The sequence below is a fragment of the Gymnodraco acuticeps genome, unplaced genomic scaffold (genome assembly GCF_902827175.1).
Source record: "Gymnodraco acuticeps unplaced genomic scaffold, fGymAcu1.1, whole genome shotgun sequence".
NCBI classification, from domain to species: Eukaryota; Metazoa; Chordata; class Actinopteri; order Perciformes; family Bathydraconidae; genus Gymnodraco; species Gymnodraco acuticeps.
Genome location: NW_022991180.1, coordinates 5602514 through 5630421, shown reverse-complemented (window position 1 = coordinate 5630421; position 27908 = coordinate 5602514). Strand labels below are relative to the sequence as shown.

Genomic DNA, 27908 nt, shown 5'->3' with positions numbered 1-27908 from the left:
GTTGCTGCCAAGTTAAATAAAACCATCAGAGGACGGTTTCCTGTCGGTTTCTCCTCCAAAGCATCTGGACTTTCATTAGATGGATAATATATATGCGTATCGAGAACATAAACATTAGATATGTACTATAGATATAGCAGAGCCTTGTTGAGCTGGAAAACGTTCACGTATTTCACTCTCTTGGTGTTTCCTGATGGGTTTTTAAGTGCTCTCATTGTTTTGATAAGACAAACTGCACCCAGAGCGACCTATCATTTGCATGCATCCGACATTTACATGTTGATCATTTGTCATCATTTTATGTGCATTTCTTTGTTATCTCTCCACAGAATTAGCATGCACTGTCAGATGCCTGGTGTATTCAGAAGGTGCCGTACCGAGGGAGAGCAGCACATCCTACTCACTCACTGTTAGAGAGTGCGTGGGAGGAGGTGATAGCGGGCAAGCATTCTGTGTGCAATCCTCCTCGACAGCAACATTTAGAATCATGTAGCAAGCTCAATATGCAGAGGAAAAATATGCCTGGCAGGAAATTGCTGCAGTTTTCCTCAATACATGGTTAGATACAGATTAGCTATTAATTCCTGCTTGATACAATATTTAGTGTTACCTTCAAAATATCTTTGATTTAAGGGAATAAGCCTGCTTTAAAGCAAAGAAGGTTATATTTAAATATAACGGGGGTGGAAGCTTGTCCCACCCATTTTTCTTTTCCGTCCACTCCATGCCCATCTCAAAGCTTGGTCTCCAGAACCTCCTCTGACAAGTTTCCTTGCTTTCCTGTGAGAATAGGCAGCCGCCGTCATTGAGGAGCCGAGGGAGTTCAGGAGATCAGAGGCAAGCAGCAGTTGCCTCTCTTCTGGGAAACCAGATGACCCTCTTCAAAGTGATAATGTAAACAGCTAGTAACTGTTGGAACCGTGGGAGTTTGAAGTAAAACCTGAAGAATTCTCCTGCAGGATAAAGTGTAAAAGCAACCAGCACTGTAAGTTGTATTCTTTTTACCTTTTTACACATAACAGCAGGCGTTCGTTAAGTAGATGAGGTATGTGGGTTGTTGCAATTTTGTGATCTGTGGGCTTCGAAGATTTGAAAAATAAGAGATTATTTTCAATGCGCTGATAGAAGATAAGGCACACTTTATATGGTACATTAGAGTATATTTTTTTAATGGGGATCTGTGCTTTATAGAAAGGAAGTCCAGAATATTAACACATGGTGAATATGGTTCACATTAAATAACTTGGTTTGCATTAAAAAAGGGAATTATGTATTTTTACAGCATTTTCTAGCTTTAACATTGTAATACATCTTTATTGCTTAACTGGCCTGTCTGCAGCTGCACTGTCAACTCCAGCTGCAGAGGCTTCAAACAGCTGCTTCCAATTACTGTCAACCTGTAGAAACATTACTCCGAACAAGCATTTGTTGACTTTAGATGTGGGGCTGGGGCCGAAATAGGATTTCATAATATGTGTGCCTGATGATGTGAATTATAGAAAGCCATAAAAGTGAAAAGGCAGGTCATGACCCAAACCCTTTCACCCGTAGCCTACAATTGACTGTTCCTGTTCAAATTTCTACCCATTTTTTATTATATGAATTTTACGCTTAGCTAAGGTTAGATTACGTTTTATGTCGTCAGCTCATGGCTCGGGGAATTCCATAATGAATGGCAGTCTTTTACTTAACTGGCAGGATATGTTTGTGTTTGTAGTTAATGTCAGGTTTTTACATAAATGTTAGTGGTTTGCAGGATTTACAGCATTAATAAATTAAAAATCAACACTTTTTCCCAGTTGTTATTTTGTTACAATGTGACAACATACCAGGGATCTGTTAGCCAGACCGCTACCTCAGCCCTGAGTTAAAGTGAACCGCACACAAACCACTAGATCTCCAACATGGAGGCCCTCCAAATAAAACCACAGTAGGGACTACGACCACTTAGGTAAACAATGTCTGTCTCATTCCACTCCACTGCGATGTGTGTGTGCGACTACATGCATGTGTGTGCCAGTGCGGTTCTACACCCAAAAGCTGTGAAGGCACCGCTCCAACTGTAAATGTAAATTGTTTCAGGTTCAAAGTATGCTCTGTTGTTGCCACCCACCCTGCTGTGAGAGTGTAGCCAATTTTAGCAAGTTGAGCGCTGATATATTCTGTGTGAAGTTATCAAAACAATGGCATTGTTGAGTAGCATAAATAAAAACTCAGTGTTACGAGATTCTTCTCTCTGCAACCTTCCTGAAGGGAAGATGCCGAAGCTTTGTGTGCAAGTTTGACTTAATGCAAATGTTTATTTATATGAACAGTATTCCTGAAAAACTACAGTAGAGAGGTTATTGTTTTCAGTCAGGGAGCTACATGCATATATGCTCAGTAGCAAGCTTATATATGTGTATCTAAGGCTGTGAGAATTTGTTTCAAAAGACCAAATGTCCATCATGTTAGAGTTCCTTTAATAACCACTAAGAGCACAATCTAAACTGCATGACAGAATGACTGGAGAACAACACAGAAAACAGGGTCAACACATTTAAGCTCTTAACTATTTAAAGTGTTAAAAGTATTTCAGATGTGGTCAAAACACTGTTTAGATGTATTCACACATCACTTTCGGGGTTTTGATTGTGGACAATGAGCAGCAATTGGGTAGATACTTGGGAAATAAATTAAACACATTAAAATATTTGGATCTGGAAACAAGAAATAATCTTCCTAGATTACTGTGCTCTAAACAATTGGTATCATTTGCTTGCACTCAAGGGTCAAGGGTCAGGTTGAGTTGATAGAAAATGTGCCCGGCAGTGGCCAAAGTATCATTATCAGGAAATGGTTATCAGGGTCTGGCTAAGCTCTGAAAAGGTTATGGCCAATATTTCAAAGATGTCTGTAGTTGGAAGGGTAACAGTTGTGATTTCAATCTTCTAGGAAATCAATACAGAATGGCTTCGGTTAATGAGAGAGTACAATGAGCCTTGTGCTGTAATTACAAGGAACAGCAGTTAATCAAAGAGGCAGGAAAATGTTTTCTTGTTCGCATTGTATTTCCATGGACTGGTAGAGTTGTGTTTCTTTCTTAGTGCATTTTGCAGATAGCAGCCTCTTGTCTGTAATAGTGGATGTCAGCAACCATTCGTCTCCTTACTCAGCCTCAGACAAGAGACAGCATAAGCATTGATTACCATGGAAACCACATGGCAACAGCCCAAAGACAAAGTAGTCATCTTCCCTCCACATTAATCATGACAAAAATGTACATGTGTTGCTACGAAGCGGTTCAGGGCTTTCTGGAACAAGAGATCTTGTCTCAATGAGACCTTTCAGGCTAAATAATGAAAAACTTTACAGAGAGGTTCTGATAACCTTGATGATGATGCCAATTCAAATTATTACATAATTTCCAATAACAAAGGTCCTGTGAGAGCAGAATCTGGTATGTATTGTACTTGCCCTGCAGTACTTTAGTGTTATTGAGACTATCGTGCATCAGATTGAAGATAAAAGGGTTTCTTTTGATTCCACATCATTTTACAGCAGTAAGAGACGTTGTTTTATTTTACTAAGATATTGTAATAATATCCAATGAACCAAACACTGTTACATAAGTCTGCTTTAATGTAGTACCGTATTTATTCAAATCACCAGTTGTAATCTGTTGAAATTATTATGAATGATCTCAGGATAAAAAGCTATCAACAATTGTGGGAACAAATGAGGCACAAGTGACGCATGGAAATAATGAAAGGCTGTTTTTATAGAGATTGCTTTATTTGGATTAAGGGATTACTAATTTGAGTTCTGGTCCTAAATGATCATAGAAACAAGCTTAATAAACGTTTCTGGTCAACTTGGGGCCTTTTCATCCTGTGTTGGCAGGTTAAACACTGATTTTTTGATGTAAGAGAAGAGGAAACTTCTGTGGATAATTTGGCTACCGTAAAATGTCCTTTACGATAAACAATGAAGAATTTTAACCTAAGAAGCATCCTACAATTACAGCAATGGACAACAACTCCCATATTGCACATTTAATGATACTCTACCAATGTGTGACTAAAGACAACAGTGCAGATAATATCATGAGCCTTCAGTGGCCTCCTTTAAATTCTCCTTTTACCTTCACTGAACAGTATGTGGGCTATATCATGTAAGATACCTCGGCTTTTCCCAGTGCAGAGAAACTAGATAAAAAACCAGCCTGCTGTCATAAACCTCCCCTCCAACCATGAGCAGTAGAGAGGAGACCAACTATAAGAGAGAGAATCTCCAGGTCAAAAGGTTGTTTCATGCATCAACACTTTCTCAGCTCTGCCTGCCAAAGTGCCAGACTTATTTTTAAAGCTCTACCAAAGTTCAACCACAACACGGTAGGCCTACAGCTCATTATTCTTTGCACTGATGTCTCTCTCACAGTTTTACTGTGGATCATGGCTGCATTTGTGTGTGTGCATGCGGAGGTAGTGGAGTAGCTGGTCTGTGACAAGACAAAGGTGTGCTTTTATCTGCGGACATCATTATCTCGGGCAGTAATCTGTATGAATGAGACGTCGACTAATAACACCTGACATTTGGTCAATGCTTCCAAGACAGACGGCCCTCGCTGAAAAGTTCAAATAATCAGCAAGAATGCGGGGGCTGGCGGGTGGGAGGATGTTGTGTGTGTTTAGTGCGTGTGTGTGCGCAGACATTTAAGCCTGAATGTGGTTTCGGTGGGAGCTCCGCCAGAAACAGGGAGGCAGGGATCCAGGGATCCAAGGTTTCAGGGTTCACGCAGTTCTGTAGTGAGAAAGTTCTGCTTTTCATTACATCTATATGTCCACATTATGTGCTCCGCCTCCCAGACTCCACTCTGTTTCCTGGCATTGTTATGTCAATCAGTGATTCAATCCTTCTCTCTATTACTCCCAATAATATTTGAGTGTGTCTGATTGTGTGTGATTAAAGGGATAATAACTCTCTGCTTGGCAGGAGCATGGTGCTGAGAACATAGGCATTCCAGAGTTGTAGTCAGGAGTGATTTTTAATATTGCTGCAATACTCTCTGGAGAGACTGGCCAGTAAGGCAGAACATAGTTGAGAGGTGGCCTGAAGAGAGGAAAGGACCCCTGCTCCGTTAGCAGGATAAAACTGCACCGCTAGGCATTTGCTTTAATCTTGATCTTATTTCCTGTTTACTGTAAGACAGCCAATTAACGTATAAGAAAAGCAGGGTGTTTTCTGCAACAACCTGGCATGAGACTCCATTTGCAGGCGTAGGCTATATTGCTATGTTATCATCAGGTGAACTGTTGTGCTATGTGACTTACAGGAAAGCAAAGCTAGCATATTCAGAGATGCTGATTTGGAGTGTTTAAAAAGACTGGAGGCCTATTAATGGCTATATTAATGTGTTTTGCACATCAACGTGATCGGATTACAACGTGTTTGTGGATGTTGGTAATGTGAACAAATAATCAGAAAGACCATACTATTTCTGTTTAGAGTGAACATCTGTATTCCATTGCTTTCATTCTGAGAGCAAACATCCTATATGTTATAACACTTTTTTCAGAGAGAAGCACTTCCCGCTTTGAAGTGCTCGGTTTTGTTATGACTTGGCCATATAGCTTTGATGAAAACCTCTACTGAGGGGTTGTGGTAACACAGGAGCCTCAGTTATTTATGAAAATAAGTGGTAGGAGTTAATGAATCATACGAGACCCAGAGAGAAGAAGACTAATCAAAGAAATCCCAAACCCTGCTTCAAACTGCAGCAATTGTTAACAAGTTCCTTGAGGGATATTAGGGAAACAATATCACAGACATAAGGTCGTGAAAGTGAAACTACAAGGCCGTGCAGGAATATGACAGTAGCCTAAAGCTTGTATGGTTGTAAAGAAGATCCAAAAAAGCGGAACTGATCCTGAGTGGCCATTCCTTTGTCCCGCTGCACACATAAGGCCTAGTGGGTGGATAAGTGAAGTCACATGGTCACTTTTCCTTTTTCCCACACAAACACACCCATATCGTCCTCCATGCAGCCACTCTTCTTCATCTCACCCGCAGCGGGCAGTGAGTGTGCTCCGGCTGGATACTGTAGCAGCACCAAGTTGCGCTCTTTTCCCACCATGTATCCGAATCGGGAATAACATCCTTCTGGTTTATTTATCATCACTTCTGGAGCCACTGTCGGAGTAATTCGACTTCACATCGTCCGGAGTCAGTTAATTCACGAACCGACCACTTTGTTTCAGGTAATCTTCAAGTTACAGTAACTGTTCTCCTCGTGGGATTGTGTTCGCTTTGTTTTTAAGGAGCGTGTGTACGTTTCAAAGTGTAGCTCCGGCTAATATATCCTCTCCCCTCGGTGTTTTTCGCAGTATAAATGGTTTAAAGTTGTAATTTGACGCAATGCAACGAGTTCTCTGGATAACAGGCTGCTGCTTATTCAGAAGTGAACGTTTGCATTTGGTTTGGTGCAGTGAGACTATTTCATTTGCAGGCCTAATGTAATGTAGAAGACTCTATTGTATTCCTCCACCCCCACATCCAGGTACCCCAGCACTAAAGGTGCTAACTGCTATTCAAACTGGCACGTTTACATGAGGCCTTTGTTTACTGTTGACATTTAATCAGCCGCCTGCTCCTTCTCTCACTCTTAAAGAGTTTGCCTCCTTCTGTGAGAGAATAAGAGACTCAACTTGTGTGCTAAAACCTCCAAAGTTGTTGTTAGAACAACTAAGAATGAGACGTCTGTAAGTGTAAGATGTTCACATTCATCAGTGTGTTATTAAACTGTACTAAGCCTAGTTCAGTAAAAAAAAAAAACTTGCATGATTATGTGCACAGCAACACTGACTAACTCAACCTTTTTGCACATAATCAGCTTTGTATTCACAAATCTGCCATCACGATGAAGTCCTCCTCACTTGTGTCTCCATCCCTATAATTACATGAGTCACCATAACACCCATACAGTATATCTTCTGTAAAAGCAACACTCGCTGCATTGACAGCCCTGAATGTGAAGTAAGCTGCAATGATTCACCCTCTCTTGCAGATCCCAGAGGAAGAATAGGGGCAGTGAAGACATGAGTCTGGTGGAGGTGAGGCAGATGGCGGGGTCCCTCACCCTGTCCCTGTCCAGCAACGACCCCAAGGAGCGATACTTTGACCGCATGGACGAGAATGACCCTGAGTATCTCCGCAGCAAGATGATGTCGCCCGACCTGAAGCAGGATTTCAACATGATGGAGCAGAAGAAGAGGGTCACCCAAATCCTGCAGAGTCCGGTATGTAGCCCGCGGCGCCGTATAAGTGCCCTCCTACACACAAGCTTTCAGTGTGTATGAGTAATAAACAAGGCTTTTAAAGCAGGAGAGGCTTACTTTACCTTCACTCAAGACTGGCAGAAAGGCATTGTTTTGTTCTTGTTTATGTGAAGGTCATTTCATAGTCTTGTGCTAAGATATGGCTTTAGCTGTGAGTTTACAGCAACAAAGAAATGTGGTACTGTCACAGTATTTGTGTTTAATATGGAGGTTTCATCTCTTTATTGTTTTACTAGTGTTATTACAGATTATCTGTACTCACAAATTACCTACATACTTGTTAAATAAAGTATCTATATTGTAAGCTAAAGCTGAATAAACAAATGGATTAAAAGATCAGCTGTTTGAGGAGAAATAATCTAGCAAACACATTGATAATCGATAAAAATGTATGTTAGGTTTTCACCCAAAAATATCAAACAGTCTCTGGAACTTCTCAGATATTTTCGGTCTGTCTTAACACAATATTACATTGAATATGTTTGGGTTTCTGACAGTTGTTCAGACAAAATAAGCAATTTAAATTGGGATTCTCACTATTTCACTATATGCAGATACTTTATAGCTTAAACTATTAACCAAACAATTTAAATATTCTTTGGTTTTAGTTATTTTCTTTCTGCAGATATTATCTCAGAATGGGTGTATTCTGGCTAGATCAAGTAAACGGAGGCTCAATAAACCTGCCTATGAAGTGCATAGAAATAAGATGAGCCCACACTCATCTACGATTGCATAACAGGCCCAACAAGTGGAGCTCATCATCACCATGGGAACCGTGGTAGGATGAAGCAGAATGCTGGAGCTTAGTTGCTGCGCACAGAAAGAAAAGTGCCATTTCAAGAAGGCTCACAGACTAGTGTTGAAGGCAAAAATTGATTGTGAGGTTTAATGCGATCCCCCCTGCTTCTAGTCAAGCCCTTTCCCAGACATACAAAGAGGTTTCTAATGGTCTTTGGTTGATTTGTGTACTGATGTAATAAGCATGCTGTGCTCCCTGACATCTCGAGAAAAGTGTTGGAATGAGGTTAGGGTTGTGTTTATACTGTTGCTAGGTTAATGGAGCTTTACTCTTTCTCTTTTGTCCACAGGTGTTTAAAGATGAGTTGGAAGGCCTGATTCAGGACCATGTGACGAAGGGCACCAGCACTACAGGTCTCCTGGCTCTGAGACAGATTGCTGACCTGGTCATGTCAAGTACCTTGGGAGGGGTAGGCCCCCTGACTTCACCCATCAGTGAGTAGCAGTGTGTATGTGTGTCCCTCTTCAGGCCTGATTGACATTCAGTGTGTTCACTCTGTGCATTATGCAGGCTGAATATCTTCATTGTAAGACTCTTGTGACACTGAACAACCCTGAAACAGCAGAAAAGGCAGAAAGCTGTTTACAGCATTCTTCATTGTCAGTGTTTCTATTAAGTAGCACTCAATACCAGTCTTGATAATGAATTACAGCAGTTCGCAAATTTAATTATGTTAGCCTAACCTCTTGGCCTTGCGTTTCTGTATAGGTCACAGAGTACTCAATTCGAAAAAGTTTGGTAATCCAAACTGTAAATGTCTGGGAAAATGTCACTGTAGGTAAAGGCGCCTGATGACGCTCAAGGTAGGGAAGGCTAATCATTTACGAATTGTTATACAACCACGCAAACACAGCAATTTACTTGAATTCAAATTGTTAATTAAATCGAACACAAAGTTGATGACAACAAGCTCAAACAACCACAATCAAAATCATAGTCACCACAGAAAGTATCTGTGGATTTACAAAGTACTGTAGCAGTGACCGTTAACGTTGGTAAAGCAGAGCCATCAAATAAAATGTTACTGTGCAAACACACATACATCCTGTTCATATATCCTGCTAGCTGTAGCCCAGAGCACATGAGAGAACCTCAGAAGTAGCGTGCTTTAAACACACAGCACTAACAGACAACATAGATACATTTGATAATCTCATGTAGCCTTATACTACATGCTGATATTTGGAGTTATTGAACAAAACAACGTTTAGGGAACATTGGTCATTTTTGTTGTGGATGATGGAGTGCACAATAGTACAGGGACCAGTCATTTAGTAGGTCTTGGCCTTCTCTAGCCTTCATCCCCAGCCGCCCCTGACTGTAGGAAATGGCTTTTAGGGTTGCAAAGGCAGACTTGCTTTTTAAAAAAAAGCTAAAGTGGCTGGAAAAGAAAGCGTCCTGTATCATTTAATGCCCTTATATGGCATCACAGGCCAAAAATACCTTTTTCGGTTTCTCACTGGGAATTCTAAGAAATATCTTTTTTTTAGCTTCAGTTGCGGAGACTTTGGGATGTTTTAACCAAGTAAACAACCTTGTAGATGTTCAAATAATGCATATTTAATGTTGTGGATGCTTTACAAGTCACTGATTATGTTTTAAATGTTGGAGCAGGTGTTGGGACGGTGACTCCAGTCAATGACTTGTATGGCATCGAGTCCCCCTCCTATGTCAAAGGGGAGAAAACAAGTCGCTGCAGACTGGCCAGCCTCTACAGGCTTGTTGACCTCTTCAGCTGGGCCCGTTTTACGACCTCCTACATTACTGTGAGTACAACATCACAAGTTGTTGCCGCTTCAGTGCACATCTGCCTATGTATGCAGCACAAAGTCTGTGTATCTTTACCGGTGACTCATGTTTTCTGGTTATTGGGCTTAAAGTGAAATTCCTCTTTTTTCAGACCCCATATATTATTTATGGTTTAGAAAAGTCAGATCTGTGAATATGTACAGCTCCCCAACAGAAATATGTGATGAACACCTGGGATGTCAGGACAAAAGGCTCAGATTTTCCCAAAAGACAAAGCCTAGAAAGTCCCGTGATAAGGATAAAAATCGCCTTTTTATATATAACAGCGTTAATTTCTCCTATGCAAACTCTGCAAGCACTCATTTCTACACTGTAGAATCATCACTGACATTTTCAGAATAACAAATCTCTGATATTCATTCAATATAACTTAAGTTAAAGATGTTATTAGAGCCGAACAATAAATACAATTTTTATCAAAAATGGACAAATATTTGTTAAAAGCAGAATGTGTAAAAATACAATAAAAAAATTACTATTGTCGTTTGCAGAGATTTCTTGGCATGCACATTTTAAAAGGTCCCATGACATGGCCATTTCTACTGATCATAATTCCATTGTTGAGGTATACTAGAATAGATTTACATTGTGCAATTTTCCAAACTCACATTGGTTTTCTCATACAGCATCTCTGTATAGCAGGGGTATTCAACTAAAATTCAACGAGGTCCAGTTAGAGAAAATGTCCCCATGCAAAGGTCCGGAACATCAAAATGTCTAAGTTGCTTTATGAATTAGTGCGATATGGAAGTAGCCTGTAGCTTTATCAACATCTGCAATCAAATAAAGAAAGTACAATTCAAAAACAACAATATTTATTGTCAATTAACATTGAACTATACAGATATACAGTAAATACTGTAGATATGTGTAATGTTCCTCTCGGGCTGCATTTAAAAATAAAATAGAGAAAATAAATAAAATAGCTTTTGAAAATATGTGCATCTTAAAAGTGCTTAATTTTAGATAAATAAAATAAAGTGTAGCAGCAGCTTGAGTTTCTCTTTTTCTTTGTTAACCGTTTCACATCATGACTTAACAGTTTCAGCCAATTATAGAACAATATCAGTCTTTACACATCATAACAATTGGACAGTTTTAAAGTTTCTCTTTCTTTCCCTCTATATTGCAGTTCCTCTCTCACTTTGTTCTGTTCAGTGCGAGAATTGAGCTGGAGCTTGTCCTGCCAGGAGTTTAAATCTGGGCTGAAATGGTGTCAGGGCCATTCTCATACACACATGCAGGTGCTCATTGGTTAGCCTCGGTTAGCCTGCGCTGCGAATGGACGTGGGAAGGGAGGGGGGTGCTGAGGGGGGCCGCATCCCCAAACGCGGCGCGCCACAGTTTCGCCACGCTGCAAGGCTCCACTATCACCCCCCCCAGCACGTCACATTTTCGCCGCTAAAAGAGTGTGTGTGTGTGTGAGGAGCTCCACGAATTGGTCCATTTGGGTCGTCGTTACGTCACTTAGTACCAGGAAGAAAAAGAGAAATCTCCAACGAGGCGTTCTGGGGCAGCATAGACAGGTATTTTCTGTGTTAGAGTTTTACTCGCTACAGGGTATACTTTGGGGTTTGTGACTTTGCAGACCGTTTACATGCATAAAAACCTTCATAACACACAAGGGGACGGGTGATAACCGGAAAAGCATGACATGGTCCCTTTAAAACATGTTCTTTTTGTTTCAGGTGCGTGTAAGTAAAGAGCAGGACCATGTTCTTATTAGTCCAAGAGGTCTGTCTTTCGCTGAGGTGACGGCGGCAAATTTGGTAAGCACAATGACTTAATGTTTGTTAATATTTTCATTATCTTTATAATTGAATAAAGACTGCTTTGCAATTCAATGTTATATACATAGCATTGGGTAAACGTTTGTATACACAAACATTACATTTTACAGTAAGTGTGCTTAAAATGTTTTGTGATTTTACTCGGACTTTACAAAAAGAAAACACTTTAAATTGAAGGTCATATTAACTGGCATGTGCTCAAATCCCAATTGGACTCCTTACTTTACAGATCATACTATAACACATATTTGTGTTATATAGTCTGATGAGTTTGATATTTTTTTGAAATTATGACTTTTATTTACTTTACATATAAAACTCCAGTTGAGGTTTTCGAATAAAGCTTGTCATTTTAAAGAGGATATTTTCTTCCAAAAAAGGAGGTTATTTTTTTGGGGTGGTTGTGTAAATGTGATTTATGGTGCTGTTAAATTGCTGCTAGACATCGTTGATACAGGTGCATGCCTCCCTTTGTGGGCTGCAAGCATGAAAGCAAATGTTTGGACCGCAGTGAAAATGTTGTGTTTGAAAGGCTTATCTAGTGAAATGGATTGAAGCAAAAATAATTTCTTGGCTGAAAACATGTGATTTTCTGGACCTTGCACAAACAAGGACCTGCTTAACACAATACACATATAGAAGTAATTTGGCAGCAAACAGCAGGGAAGAATAGACCTCGAGCTACTAGGCAAACACAGACGTAAACAATGGAGATTACACAATTAAAAAACGGTACGATAAAGTCAACACGTAGTCAGGCCTCGAGGATAGACACAGTGTTTTTGTTGTTGATTCATTAATGTACACATAGTTTGCTTGTTTAACCGAAGACTCCACGGGATACCTTTTAATGGTTCAGGCATAATGTATGTAATTACTTGCGGGTTGCGTATTTAAAAATAGAATCCTGTCCTGTTCTAAAATAACAATGACTTTGTTCTTCTTTTTTTCTGCCCTGTGTAGGTGAAAGTGAACATAATTGGTGAGGTGGTGGACCAGGGCTCCACTAATCTGGGTATTGACGTCTTTGGCTTTGCTCCTCATGCTGCCATTTACTCGATGCGCCCTGATGTGAGATGTGTAATCCACATACACACCCCCGCTACAGCTGCTGTAAGTACGCTGCAGACCGATATTAAATGAGCTCCGTTCTAATCAAAGCATAAAATCTGCTGCTAAATGCTTATTTTGTACAAGAGAGAAAGGGCTGAATTAAAAGCAGCCCCCTGCTACTTATTTTAGACGCAGACACCCTGTAATGTGCTTTTATCCTTTCCTTTGAAGCTGGGCTGTAAAACGCAAAGCACATGATGAACATCGCTGTTGAAACTTTTATTTGCGCCTCATAGCTAAAAATGTGCCTCTATTTATATGTTAGTGCGTCACACTCTTGCTTGCTTTTATCCCACGTTAACAGGTGTCCTCGATGAAATGTGCAATCCTGCCCATTTCCCAGGAGGCTTTGCTTCTCGGAGACGTGAGCTGCTTTGGTTTCCATGGCAGCCTTGATAATAAAGAGGAGAAGGTGGAGTTTCAGAAAGCTCTGGGCCCAACTGCCAAGGTACTGTCAAACCAAGGGACTTCATTAGTGACAGGCTCTCTCTCTTCTCATGGGACAGAGCAGCCTTTCAACCACTGGGTGGAAGTCATGACTTATTATATTATACTGTATGCACAACTGGCTGTACTGTATATGAGGTCTTTCATATGTGTTGGTTAGCACATGTGAATGAGTTATTGTGCACAGTATTAACATAAAGAGATGATGTGTGTTACACTGTACTCTAACAAACATTTCATGTATTTCTTCGATTTGCAAACCAACTTTAACTAAAAGCATTGTAAAATGAGTTAATTCCTCAATTATTTATCAGATTAAATACATACATAAAAAGGGACACGATATTAGAAAACCCCTTTTAATTATCTCACATTTCATATATCGGTTATCACTTTCTTTTTCTGAAAGAAAGACGAGAAGATACTACTCTGTACCTGTCTGTTAAATATGAAGCTAAAAGCTGTATAAGATTAGCTTAGCTTAAAGTCCGGAAGCTGGCTGAAAGAGGTCGCCTGGCTCTGTCCAAAGGTAAAGAAAGATCTGTCTCTGAATTAGCTTCAGAGGTGCTGTTAGCTACCAGCCTCTATGCTAAGCTAAGCTATATAGCCTTATATTTAAATGACACACATCGTCTACAGTCTACACACCATCTTCCCAGATGTTGTTCAGCTCATATGTTCAGTATTTGGGGACAGTTTTGTTGATTTTGTTACTAGTTATGGATTTCACAGTTCAAAAAAAGGCACAGTGAACATGACATAGACTATTGCTCTGGGATGAACAGATTGTAAGAGCACTGCATGTGACATGTGTTGTATGTTGACATGAGAATATTTGCTGCTTAAGTCACATTGTAATAAGTGTATCTGGATATTGGTTTATCATGTCTCAGATGGATCATTCAGCTCAAGTGTTTCCTGTATTTTTAAGGTATTGATCCTGAGGAACCATGGCCTGATCGCTTTAGGGGAAACAGTTGAAGAGGCTTTTCACTACATGTACCACTCACAGCAAGCGTGTGAAATCCAGGTATAAAAAGCTTGATTTCCATTGTTTACGCTACCTCTTCCTGGAAATGACATGTACTTGCAATATTCAGTTCAAATACATATCTGAATGCGCCCTTGATGCACATTTTACACATTCATCATACTAGAGGGGCATACATCACATTTCCACAAATATCAGTGTGTCTAACATGCAATGACAAAAATCATCTTATCTTATCTGTCTCGATTTTGTTCTTTTACGTATGAATCAGACTTGGTTGCAAATAGCAAAGTATCACTGCAGGGCCTTAGCAGCAAAGCTGATGTGATATCTACCATACAGAGAGATTGGAAAATGCTAAATCAAATATATGCTACAGATCAGAGTTCACGGCCAGCCAGGTGGAACCCTGCAGAGGTTCTAAGAAAGTCCTGTTGCCTCGTGTCAGGGAGACCGTCGGGGGGTTGTTTATTTATCATCCTGCCGTGTCTGGACTGAATTTTCTTCAATTGTTTTTGACACATATTGACAGCCTGGCTGACATATTTACAATTATTGTGAAATGAAATCCTACTGCATCTTGGGAGAGATGGGAGAGACAATATATATGTTGTGAAATTAATGATCTCTGTAGTTAGTGTTTTACATTGCAGAATTATAGTTAATGCATTAGGGAAAACCATCATTGATTTTGCGAAGAATAACTATGTTGCTTGTTACTACATAAGATATGTAAGGGTATACAAGAATCATTTTGTTGTCTGTTTTTAGGTGAATGCTATGGGGTGTTCAGGCGGCGTGGATAATCTCGTTCTCCTGGACAGAGAGAAGTTCAAACCCCTGACTCAGGGCGCGTTCGCTGCCGGGTTAGTGATGGACAATGAGGTCAAGTGGAAAGTGGGCGAGGCCGAACTTGAGTCCCTCATGAGGATGCTGGACAACCTGGTAAGTGAACCCTGACCTGTGCCTATTACCCATGATGCTTTGAGTTTCCTGTTTCAGGCGTTTCCTCTGGAAGTCTTTATTTAAGAACACAATGAAACCAGATATGTTTTTGTAAATCTAATCTGAAAAAAGTGGAACATACGGCTCCATGAAGGCCGTGTAATATTTTTTCTCTACAACTACAGATTCTATTAATGACAAAAACATGTCAAACCATGTTTTTTGTATCTGTGGCCAACATGCTGTCTGCAGGTGTTGTTTCTGTACAGTGCTGCACTTCTGTCAGCTTCATCCCCACTATTCTAACCGCACAGCTAATGACCAGGCCCTGACATGTTCTGTGGACTGGACGCAGCCGATGTCAGGCTGTGTCTTCCTGAGTTTGCTTCTCTCGATAACAACTGTAGCTGGAGTGGGCTGCAGCTGTGTTAGCTCAGTGTGATCATAGCCCGCCCCCTCCTCTCCATCATTGCTTCCAGATGGTGAGGCGTGCTGTGGGCAGTCACATCCACACACAGACCACACAATCACTTAGTGCAAGAACTCTATTGTACTCAATTTAGGAATCAGAATTGGCGTTTTCTCCAAGATTGTAATGTATGACGCTGGGTGAAAAGGCCAGAGCTCTCACTTCAACAGGGGTACCAGTGTCCTTGGATTTGCACTATTTCTATTTTATTTGTATTTATTTGTACATGTCAAAACATTCTCTTGCACTATTTTCTCTGCTTTATGTCCTATATATTATTCATGTTGCACTATTGGAGGAGCCTGTGACTTAACTTATTCATTGTCATATCTACACTGAAGCTACTGTGCACATGAAGTGCCTTGAATCTTGAATTTGCTAGTCAGAATCAGAAACGGGTTTATTGCCAGGTAGGTTCACACGTACGAGGAATGTGACTTATATCATGGTGCATACATACAATTTAAAACAAAAATTGAGTTCTGAACGTGGTGATAATCTCTATGATAACTAGCTGAAAGGGAATACAGATACTGACCTGGTGCTTTAAGCTATTGTTTATAACAATGAATATGTAAATCGAGCGTATAAAAAGTGTTATTCCTCATACCATTTGGAAACTGTGCTTCTGGTGACAGTGAACAACATTGTGAATTAATAATCAAAGCCCAAAGCAGGGATCATTTTCCATTGCAAACTTGTCATATTGCCTGTGAGAAAATGCCAATTTTGATTTTGCTTGTAGCGTTGTACTGCCGGCTTCAGGCTTCACGCTGCGAGTTCTCATCGTCTCTCTCATCTTTGATGTATTGTTAACAACACACTCCTTTAAACCAAAGTGTTATCTATTCCCTCTGAAACTGGGCACATTCTGCAAAAACGCTGTTTGTATATACAGTGTTGTTTAAATATTTAGAAGCATTGTGTTAGTGGATCTTGGGTGGCCTGAACATCCTTTGAGTTTTGTATCTTTTGTAGTTGATAGTTCTTATTTAATGGATTGTGAGGGGAAACTGAAGAACAGTTAAAACTACTGTGTACAATTACACGTAAGGCAAAGAAAAACTGCTGAAGTATTGTCTCCACTTTGTGTGATCTTCTAGGGATACAGAACAGGCTACTCGTACAGGAACCCCATCGTCCGTGAAAAACCTCGCTCTAAGAACGATGTGGAGATCCCCGCCACGGTGTCCGCTGCCCCCCTGGAGGACGGTGAGCTGGGTCTGCGTAGCCCCTTCAAGTTTATGGCCCAGAAACAGCAGAGAGAGAGGACCCGGTGGCTCAACTCGCCCAACAGCTACTTGAGGGTCAATGTTCCTGAACACTCACCCAGCGGGGACGTCAGCCCCAGAACCAGGACCATGGTGCGTTGATTCTCATGTGGAGCTGAAACAAGAAATCAAATAATCTTACCCATGCTGTTTTGGTCTCTAAAGTTGGTCTAAATTCTAAATCTAAAATTGTTATCTGATACTCTCTGTATTATCCTGCCCTCTTGTGGCCTGTTTGCTAAATACAGATAAATACTGATCTTTATTCCTCAATTTGCACTAATTATTTTTTCTCAGTGGATGAAGTCTTCAGAGCCAGGCAATAACATTGGCACACCAATAAAGATCGAGGACCCAAACCAGTTTGTCCCTCTCAACACTAATCCCACAGAGGTTTTGGATAAGAGGAACCGGGTCAGTGGAAACATCATCACATAATTATCAATACTAAAGACTTAATTTGTATAATTGTTATTGCCTGTGTTATATCATGATCACAGCTGATATTGTAAAAATCAGACCCAGTTTCAAACTATAATAAACTATTAAAACATTACATTCTGTATGATAAACTTATGGCATAGAAACTGGAATAAGATTTATTTTTTTATAAATCAATACTGATCCTCTGATTTCGCTTGTAAAATGACAACATATATTAGTCCCTTGTGAAAATATTTTTGTTGACCAACTATTAACCAATTTATCAAGTCTACTAGCTGATGGATTGATAAACCATGAAGAAATCTACTATCATTGTCTGTGTTGTTGTGTGGTGTTTACACAAGTATGTCGAACATGCCTCTTGTCTGCTTTTGTAGTATCATGGTATTATAATATTGTATGAAATGTCAAAGATTCCTGAAGTTTAATATGATTTTTGTTGAATTCATTTATTCAGATTAAAGAACAGCACAGAGGTGACCTGATGACTTCCGGACCAAAGTCTCAGCTACTAGCAGGCATTGTTGTGGACACCGTAAAAGGACCAGTGAGTACATTTATCATTTTCAAAAGCACAAAGTCACTGGTGCAACAAAACTGCCTGAGACACAATATGTCACTGTATTGATTTTTCCTCAATTGCGCTGGCACATTTTCAAAAACACTGCATCAGAGTGTTTTAGAAAATAAAACACTAAGAATAAACTGTTTTTATTCTGAGCTCTACGCCACAACTGTCACTTTATCAACAAGTTCATCACCCACACAAAAGGGGAAACACTTTTTGCATAGATAACATTTTCTCAACCAAAAGACAAAAAAAGAAAGCCAATGTTAGATTCCATCAAGTACAGAAAAGTATGACCACCCATATATGTTAGATTATTCCTTAATAATGTATTAATGCCTAAGCCTCCTACATTGTGCAACAGTCCCTTAGTTCCAGGGTTAAGTCATTTTAACTTAACAGTTGAGATCCCTTTCAGTCTGACCAACAGGGGGAACAAGTGGAACAGGAACCAGAGACTTCCTCATACCTGACAACCTCACAGGGCCCTTTACTAACATTACATCCCATAAGCAAGACATTATACCTATATCATGTGATCATAAAGACAATTCTACACGACTAGCCATATTAAAACTGTCAATGTGACAGAAGACACTGCAATTGTGTATTCTCCTTTAGTTCCTTCCATAAGACATCCAAACAAACAATAACCCAATTACAAAAGTGAAAGATGTTGTTGCTGAAAACAGCTGGCTGAAATCATTGTAATGAATTACATTGATTTTGATGGCAGAGGTTAATGCAATGCATCACAGAATTAAATGAAGACATGAGATAAGAATATAAAAAGCATCCAGAAATGCATAAACCAACCAACATACATTTCTCTGAGATCTGAGGATTGCACACAAGATTTTTAAAAGTTCGATTTGTATGTGCGCCAAAGCATTGCAACCAATGTAAACATCACAGTCTGAAGAAGAAACATTCTGCTTTGTTCCATCAGCAATTATTTATATTTACTCAAAAATGCATTACATCAGTTGTCCAACTTTTTTTTTTTTATCCTCTTCTGTCAAACAGGCTTTCATCATCGAGGACGAAGAGCAGACTCGCTCTCTTCCCCCCAACCCTTTCAATGAGCTCACAGAGAAGATGCTGGAGGAATACAAGAGCCTGGTGGAAAGAAAGCAGCTAGGCCAAGAAGGTAGTCAGACGCTTTCGTTAGCATTTCAAAGCATCAATGTGCACCATTGCTCTTGTGAGGCACGGAAAACCTCTCCCTAATGTAATCCTACTTGGGTTTATACAGCTCATATCTGACATCATCCCCTGTAGATTGAGTGTGTGATGTACTGAAGTTAATCCTCTGCGGTCCCAGAGGTCATTAAAGAAATTGAGATGGAATGACAAAGCAGGGTCGGCGTCATGGGGGGTCATTCGCGGGCCATGCCCCCCCAAATGAGTCACTGTGCCCCCCCAATGCAGGGCGGGTAAGCCTTGCCACTTTGCCGTTTTTTTAAATCATATAAGTGAAAACGTTTCCACTAAAGGTTTTTTGTGTGAAATACATCAGAAATAAAGAATACACACATAAAACACAGCCTGAGGTGTGCTCACTGCTGCTCTCTGATTGGTGCGTTGCTTGACCAATGACCCCCGACCTTTGTTTTGTTATCATTACGTGGCTGTGTGTTTAGATGAAAGCCCAGTGGCGATCTGTTCATCTGTTATACTGATTATACAGTAAAGCCATCGAAAATAATATGATATACAGTACAGTACAAGTAGCCTACTTCTGGGTCTCTGTGTTTCATTCAAGCTCGGCTCTGTGTGTGTGTGGCACGAGCGCATTTTGTGAGTGCGCGAGCTGTAACGTGGAATGTTGTTGTTAGCATCTGGTTAGCTAGCTATGCTAACGGATAAAGAGCTGTTTCTACACCAAGGTGAAGGAGAGTCCTCTCCTGTCAGACTGAGAGGATCGTATAACCTCAGCTCAGTGAGGTAAGGACTCTCTCAGTAGTAGTTAACTTTGGTGTAAGTTATCTCAGTGGGTCTCAAACGGTTTGGTCACCATTTATGTAAACAAGTATTTGCGAGGAACACCTTTATATGATCATTATAGTTATTAAAAAATAAGAGAATAAATGAAAAACGGGTATGAAATACTATAGGACAGTAACACAAGAATACAGTTTAAAAGGGGAGTGATTAGTAAAATATCCATAAAGAAAAAGTAAATCTGTTTACAGTTCTGTTTAATATGGGTGTTGAGCAGTGGCGAGCCGTGACTTTTATACCTAGGCCCTCTGTGAATGTAGAGAGGGACCAACAAGCCCTCCCGTCTTCACATAACTCGCAGAGACGGCATTTAACCCTTCACATTCCAACAGAAACTGAACAGGCAGATTTGAAGGATTTATTTCTTTGGAAATATTATTTTAAATACAATTAAATCAAGTTATTTTTGGTAAAACTAATGAAAAATGTAACAAAAAATATATATACAAAATTATATATATATATATATATTTTATTTTTTTTATGTTTCAAATATTATTTTTTAGAATATCTTAGGCCCTCACAGAGGGCCTAGAGGGCCCTTACGGCTCGCAACTGGTGTTGAGAGATGTAGGCTATCCATAGATCTCTTCATGTTGCTCTCAAAGTGCACCAGATTGATCAACTTCAACTTCAATTAACTTCAATATTTTAAAAAAAATCTTCCCGGGGGAGCATGCCCCCAGACCCTCCTAGAGGAGGTTAGGTCCACCCCCACCTAAAACATGTTCACATGGATAGGATACTAAATACATTTGCACACTTTTTATATGGTGGCCTATGTCCATATGTTTCTGTTTTGGTGGTCGTGCCACAACCGTGCATTATGCACAAGTCATAGGTGCGCTATACAATAGCACTACACCCTGCAATGTGTGTGAAAGACAATAGACTTTACAGCATGTTTTTTGAAATTGAAGTTGCGTTGGTGTTTGTGTGTTGGTTGTTGATGGCAGTCCATCCATCTTCTCCCGCTTATCCGTGGTCGGGTCGCGGGGGTAGCAGTTCCAGCAGAGAGCCCCACACTTTCTTTTCCCTGGCGATATCAACCAGCTCTGACTGGGGGATCCCAAGGCGCTCCCAGGCCAGCGAAGAGATATAATCCCTCCACCTGGTCCTAGGTCTACCCCTTGGTCTCTTCCCAGCTGGACGTGCCTGGAACACCTCCCTAGGGAGGCGCCCAGGTGGCATCCTAACTAGGCAGTGACAAAGCTAATATTAAAATCTTAACAGCAATCTCTGACTTGCCAGGCCACCCATTAAATGTAGAATTAGGAGGAATTCTTGAACTTTTTAAATGAAAAAAGACACAAAAATCTATAAACTAATTGCAATTACTTGATATCTTAATGATTATTTGTTTATGATGCTAATATTTTAGCTTCATATTTTAAACACGTTTGCTGTACTTATATTGCATCCCCATAAAAGCAGTCTCATTAGCCTGTTGTCAAGGCAGTTGAAAGTCATTACCAAGCAATGGCATCTTCCTGTATCGAGGAAATGAAACGAGGATATTCCTGTGAAAATGCCTGCACAAGAACAGTGTCAGTTAAAGTTTGAGAAACCGGCTCGAGATACACTTTTTCTTATATTCCATGGAATGCTCTTAACATCCCGATGCAATGAATATCTTAAGTGCTTTGACAAAAAATCCATTAAATGTCTTCTGTGGAGCCGTAGTACTGTAAAAAGCACGACCAATCATCTGAGCCGGCCCGGCTAAAGTAACTGGATGGCCTACCTGCCTGTCAGCCTTCCATCTGGGCACAAACTTATCTCGTGCCCTCATTGGTCATGTGCGCGTTCATGTGTGTTGGAGGAGGGGCTCTGTAAGGAAGTGGCAGATTTCTTCCGGTTGTGTATTTTCAAATTCTAGCGCACTCGAGCTGGTTTCTCCAAAATTACCTACCCCACCTTTAATGGTTTCACTCTTGCTGCAAAGACATTGGTCTTGTCAATCTACTTGTGTTTTAGTTATGGCAGCAGACAAGAAAAAAGGTGTGTGTAGGAGAGATAGATTTATACTGCTGTATATTTGACTGGCACCTTTGTCTTGGAACGCATTGGCTAAATAATGTAACAATGTTCTTTACCATCTAGTGTTTGCTTTTTTACTTTGGAATGCTAGCAGCATGGGTCGAAAGATGTTAATGTCTAAAACCTTACTCTACTCATCAGGTCAATCATTTGTTATGTCTGCCTGTTGGGTTTATGACTAATAACCTGCAACAATATTGATATTTGCAACAGCCTCGGTTGTCCTTTGTGTTTGGAGCTAATTCGAAAATGTTAGCATGCTAACACTTTTCTAGGAGAGTGGAGATGGTAAACAATTGACATTGATATATTCATCTAACATTAGTCTCACTCCCATCAACATACTGGCTCTAATGAATGACTGACCCCTGATGACCTTTATCCGTTTACAGAAGATGATGATGCCACTGATGCAGAAGAGATGACAACATTTGATGGCTCTACTATCTCCCTCTCCCTCTCTCCATTAATGACGCCGATTAAACAAGGTAATTAGTCAATAGTCATTGGAGTCGATAGCAATAGCTGCTTGTTTGGTTATGTGTTTTATATCCATCTGGTGTCATCTATAAAAGGGATACAGTCTCTGTGTGTGTGTGTGTGTGTGTGTGTGTGTGTGTGTGTGTGTGTGTGTGTGTGTGTGTGTGTGTGTGTGTGTGTGTGTGTGTGCGTGCGTGCGTGCGTGCGTGCGTGCGTGCGTGCGTGCGTGCGTGTGATTGCACTTCCTGTCCACATCCCTCTCGGCTGACATTAATTTATCTTTTGACAGACATAATACCCAATGGGAAAGACCACTTAGATGAGACGGATGAGGATCTGAGCATTGAAGTATCAAAGCTGAGTGTGAGCACTTCAGAAACGGTGGAAATCTCCATTACATCGAATGAGAAGACAGGTGAGGCTCAGACCCCGGAGAGCCAAACCAAGTCCCCCAAGAAGAAGAAAAATAAGTTCCGCACACCTTCATTCTTGAGAAAGAGTAAGAAAAAGAAGGATGAGAAAGAAAAAGCAGAAGCCTGAGGGGAGCAACTGTAAAAAACGAAACAATAATAAGTGTTTTGCTAGGAAAACATCAGAATTGCCTTCTTAATTTGCAGCTTGTTGAAGGGAAGTGAAATAAGAGGAAATACTTTAATTTAGTCAGCTAGTCTCCAAGGACTGTGTTGTTTTTACACAGCTTCCTACATTCACAGCTATTATTTCATGTGAAAATGATTCCGAGAAGTGCCAGCAGATGGTAATATGGACGTGTTTTTGTCCCGCGAGAATTTGATATTGATCACTCCTGAAGGGCTCAGTAAAATGAAATCAAATGAAAAGTGAACATAAAACTGCATATTTGTAGTCTTTATTACCCATATTTTTAATGGGGTTTCAAAATGGAAATCAAAGGTTATGAAAATATCAGATTACAGTTGCGTATTTGTGATATATTTTTGCACAAGTTCATTGTTGAATGTATACTGAAAGCTAAGAAAATTGTTTAACAATTTAAAAATGTAACAATCACACAGGTAGTGTAACAATGGCTGAGCATAACAAGGTTTTACAACATTCAGCCTCTTCAAAAGTACGATTTGTATCTGAATCTAGTCAAGTTATGCTATCTTGTAATAATATATGTTGATTTATATTATAAGTATTACAATATAGTGTTTGATAGTTAAATAAATGATTTTATAGACTTTAAATATTTACTTTACCTACTAACTCTTATACTAAACATGCTGTAATTGGTAATTCAGTAATATTTCATATTGTTTTTACATTGACGTCAGTGGTATTGTTCCCATGGTTGCTGCTTTATCGTAATTGTGACAAGGAATGGACTGACTAACAGAAAGAGCCCAGTAAAGTGAGGAATGTTGCGTATTGATGTTTTTGGGTGACAAAGTTTGACATTTACAGAATTGAAAGAACATCAATGCTTGTTTGGACGTTGACAATGAAAGTGCCAAGCCTGAATGGCAGGAAGTTGAAAGTGATGGACGTTTTGATTCATAGTGTGAGTTGATGGCTGTATGCTGTGGAACGCTTGTCTTCATCGCCACTGTTAGTGTGATATAAAGTATATTAGAGGATTACATATTTACATCCCAGTCAATAATGTGAATGATTTGTTTTGACCCAAAGAGAGTGAACTCTTTGCCTTTGTAAATAGTTTGTATTTGTGAAGTTGTTTTGTTAAGCTAAACCAAATGTTAAACAATGAAACTTAGAAATGTGACAGTACAATCTAATAACACTATTTTAACACGTCTTTTATGATATTTTCTATTCACCCTTATTAAGCTCCCCATTTAGTGAACATGCACAGCGCACTGTGTTTACAAATTGTATTTACTTATGTAATGTGCTTGTATTTTCCTGCATTGTTTACATAGCTATCTGTATCGCCTGGGTTTTCTCCATGGGGCTTTACATTACAGTCACTGTTGAAGTCAGTCTTTCTAAAATGGCCTTCCACCTGATGTAATAAAAGCTCAGATATATTTCGATAACTGTTTTATTGCTCTCTTGTTTATTGACTCAATGGTATATGACGTTAGCATTTATTATCTTTACTCAAATACAGTTTAAACATTGAGAAGGTTTCTTATGTTGTTGGTGCATTTATTTGAGCCTGATGTAGTTGTGCAGCTCTATCTAATTATATCCAGTTTGAAGACACACAGCCCCCCTCAAGCACAGAATAAAGCTTTCTAGAAAAACTACACAGCCTCCCCTTTTATTTTTAAACCAGCGTACCCCTAAAACAATACAGTCTGTTGAGCGATAATTGACCGTGTGAAGCTGTATAATCAGTCTTCGGTCATGATATGAATGGGTGTTGTCATGGTAATCCACTGAGAGGGGGCTGTGGAGACAAAGGGGATTTGGTGTCTCCAACAGGTGTTCATGTTGGGGGAGTGACAGGATCTATACCTACACCACCCCCAACCCATATACACCTCTCTTAGGAACTGAAAAACAGATAAGATGAGGCCAAAAGGTAGTGCATTTAATTGACAATAAAAACCGCTAAATAAAAAAAAAAAATTTAGCATTTAGTGTACAAAATAAATACATGTTCAGCTTGTTGAAGAGACGTGAACAAGGGAAACGACTATAATTCAGTCAGAAAGTCTCCTGGGACTGTAATTTTCTAACTGCTTCCTACAGTATACTCACAGCTATTATTATGGGGAGTGACAGGATGTATATGTACCACCCCAAACCCATATACACACCTCTCCTATAGGAGCCCAAAAACAGATAAGACGAGGTCAAAAGTTTGTGCATTTAAATTAACTTAAAAACGAAATAAGTAAAAAAAACATATATGAGCAATTACATCATTATGAGCAATTACAATAAAAAACGATGTGTTCTGCTGGAAAAGCATCTGAATTACTTTCCTAATTTTCAGGTTGTTGAAGAGGAGTCTCCCGGGACTTCCTATACATCATTTGGGTGACAGGATGTATTCCTACACCACCCTGACTGTATACACACCTCCCCTTAGAGATTACTACGAGAAGATGAGATTAAAAAAAGTATTAGGTTTATTTGAACATGACCAAATAAATAAAAAAACAAAACATTTGATTTTGAAGTAAAACATAGCTGCTTATGCTGAACATAAATATTGACGGTTAAAAGGAATACATTGCTGGATGGAATGAGACAGGCTTTTTAAAATAACCTTTGTTTCTCCCTTTCCTATTATCTAAAATGCATGACTACTGCCCGGCTCCAAACTTGTTATCTGAACAATCCCTTTAAATGGGACGATAACAAAGCTTAGCGCTGAGCTCCTGACAGTGCTAAGGAGCAGCTGACACACGTCTGGCCTGCCTGAGTGTCCTTCTGCTGTGACCTCAGGGCAAAGTGCACCCATTGTTTCCAAACAACAGGGGACGGCTGCAGCACAATGCTTCATCTGAGCTCATCTTGTAGACCACCAGCACGTGAGAGGAGAGCATCAGCAGGATAGATAGCTCCTGATGAAAAACATATATTCCATTTCAACAAAATCCCAAATGCTTACTATTCCCTGCTGTTTGGCACATTCTTTCATAACACACACACACACAGCAGCATCGTGTGACTTTGCCTCCTCTGTGACAGCCGAGCCACCGGTGTAATCCTCAGGCTTTTCAGATTACTCCAGTTGGGGTCACATTCTACACCAACCTACAGTGGGTCAGCTTTCCACGCCGGCGCTATCAGCGTGCAGCTTGTACAGTCGGTCAGCTGCACACATCCTCAGTGCACAGAGGAGCTTTTCCCTGCTGAACTCTCTGCCCATGTCACACTATCTTTTTCTGTCCCTTTGAGAAAATGGGCAGCAAAAGATAGGATGAAATTGGATATTACAGTTATATTGGCATTTCGGACAGATGCTCTAGTAACAAGAGACTTATAGTAAAATGCATACTAGAAGAGAAAGTATTCCAAAAATAATCCTGTATTTGTTGGTTTTAGACGTCTTTTAGGGCTTCATGATTATTACAAAGTTATATTATATATATATATAGTTAGATATTTTGACTAATATTGCAAGTGCAATACATTTTGCAATATCAGAGGCAATAACCGTTTTGGAACATTATTCACATTATAATTGAAAAATATATTTAAATATTCCTGGTATGACTTTTAAGAGGATCTCTATCAAAAAAAGATTGTTCTTATTTAGATTACCCGGACTTTTCTGTTTACCAAAATACTCAATTCAGAATGAAATTATCATATATTTTGCATTTAGGAAATATTGCTCCTACTGGGATTTGGATATTGCACGTCTCTATATTGAGATTTCTATCAAAGTTAGATTTTTTTATGCAGTCCTAACACCTTTGAGTCAGAATTTGAGCATGCTTTTTCACTACAGACTTTCTGTTTCAGACCAGGACTGTCTGTGAGTGTCAGGCCTTGCCAGGCAGCTGAAATAGACTCCATGGGAGGGTGTGCTCTCTCACAGGCGTCCGTTACAGGCCACATCTGCAGCGGGCCAGCCATCTGCACCCATTGTCTGAGAGGCACAACACAGCCCTGCACGCATGGCTAGCCTCGTAAAGGCAGGCCCTTTCTACTCTGTCCTCCTCCTTCCCTCAGCGTGTGGGGAAGAAATGACTTCTTAATAAGTCGAAAGGGACAGCAGGAGTAGAAAATCAAGCTAGGAGTAAACCAAATGTCATGGTTCGTTTTGCAAAGGACAGGTAACTTAAAAGATCAGTAAAGTATGGTCGCTTTAACTATGAATTATGTTGTCCACTGATCCTGCTTAGTCTGACATTAACCATAATCTCACTGGTTTACTTTCTTGGTATCGCCATTTATTGTTGTAGAATTGAAAGAATATATTCAAATCCAACGTGATAATATGTGAAAACAATGTGGTCTACTCTACTAAAAAGACAGGGGAAAACAATGGGATTATCAAAATCCAAATAACCTCAAACTACCTCATACATTTTATTAATGTATTGCATTCACACTATAGGGTAAAACACCCCTTAATTTGGGATACAGTGAGTAAGCAAATTTCCTTAAAGTAGCATTTAATAGACTAACCATTTATCTCTGATATACTATCAATATACTGATACATCCTCATACTGTATATGGCCATGTGGTCTAAATGCTTTTCACTTTCAAACAACTATGCTCACATACATTCAGACAAAACTGTGTGCACATTGATGGCAGCTTAAATTTGTAAAACATATCCAGATGATGTTAAATGAAATAAAGCAGTGTTGAAAAGCAGGCATTATGTGTGTTATTTGTTATTCTCCTAGTGTATTGATAATGAGGATGCATTATGGCACAGTTAACAATGAATGCAATGTGAATGCGTTAGTGGGAGGGATTATCCACCAAGTAGGGCAAGTGGCTGAGGCTAAAGACTGCA

General features: G+C 39.8%; 1 protein-coding gene across 2 annotated transcripts; it reads left to right on the top strand.

Annotated features, from left to right (window-relative positions):
- Positions 1–576: 576 nt before the first annotated feature.
- add3b (adducin 3 (gamma) b) lies at positions 577–24510 on the top strand. Of its 2 annotated transcripts, none has more exons than XM_034237848.1 (15): positions 577–985; positions 7046–7277; positions 8408–8552; positions 9733–9884; positions 11616–11696; positions 12681–12830; positions 13135–13278; positions 14209–14307; positions 15040–15213; positions 16786–17046; positions 17251–17367; positions 17855–17944; positions 18992–19115; positions 22402–22497; positions 22779–23041. In XM_034237848.1, exons 2-15 carry the CDS (start codon positions 7077–7079, stop codon positions 23027–23029), a joined length of 2085 nt encoding a protein of 694 aa, XP_034093739.1. In that variant the 5' UTR covers positions 577–985; positions 7046–7076; the 3' UTR covers positions 23030–23041. The 2 variants fall into 2 exon arrangements, with proteins under 2 accessions (XP_034093739.1, XP_034093740.1); XM_034237849.1 differs by lacking the exon at positions 577–985 and adding an exon at positions 5945–6239 and having other exon boundaries at positions 22779–24510.
- Positions 24511–27908: the final 3398 nt, after the last annotated feature.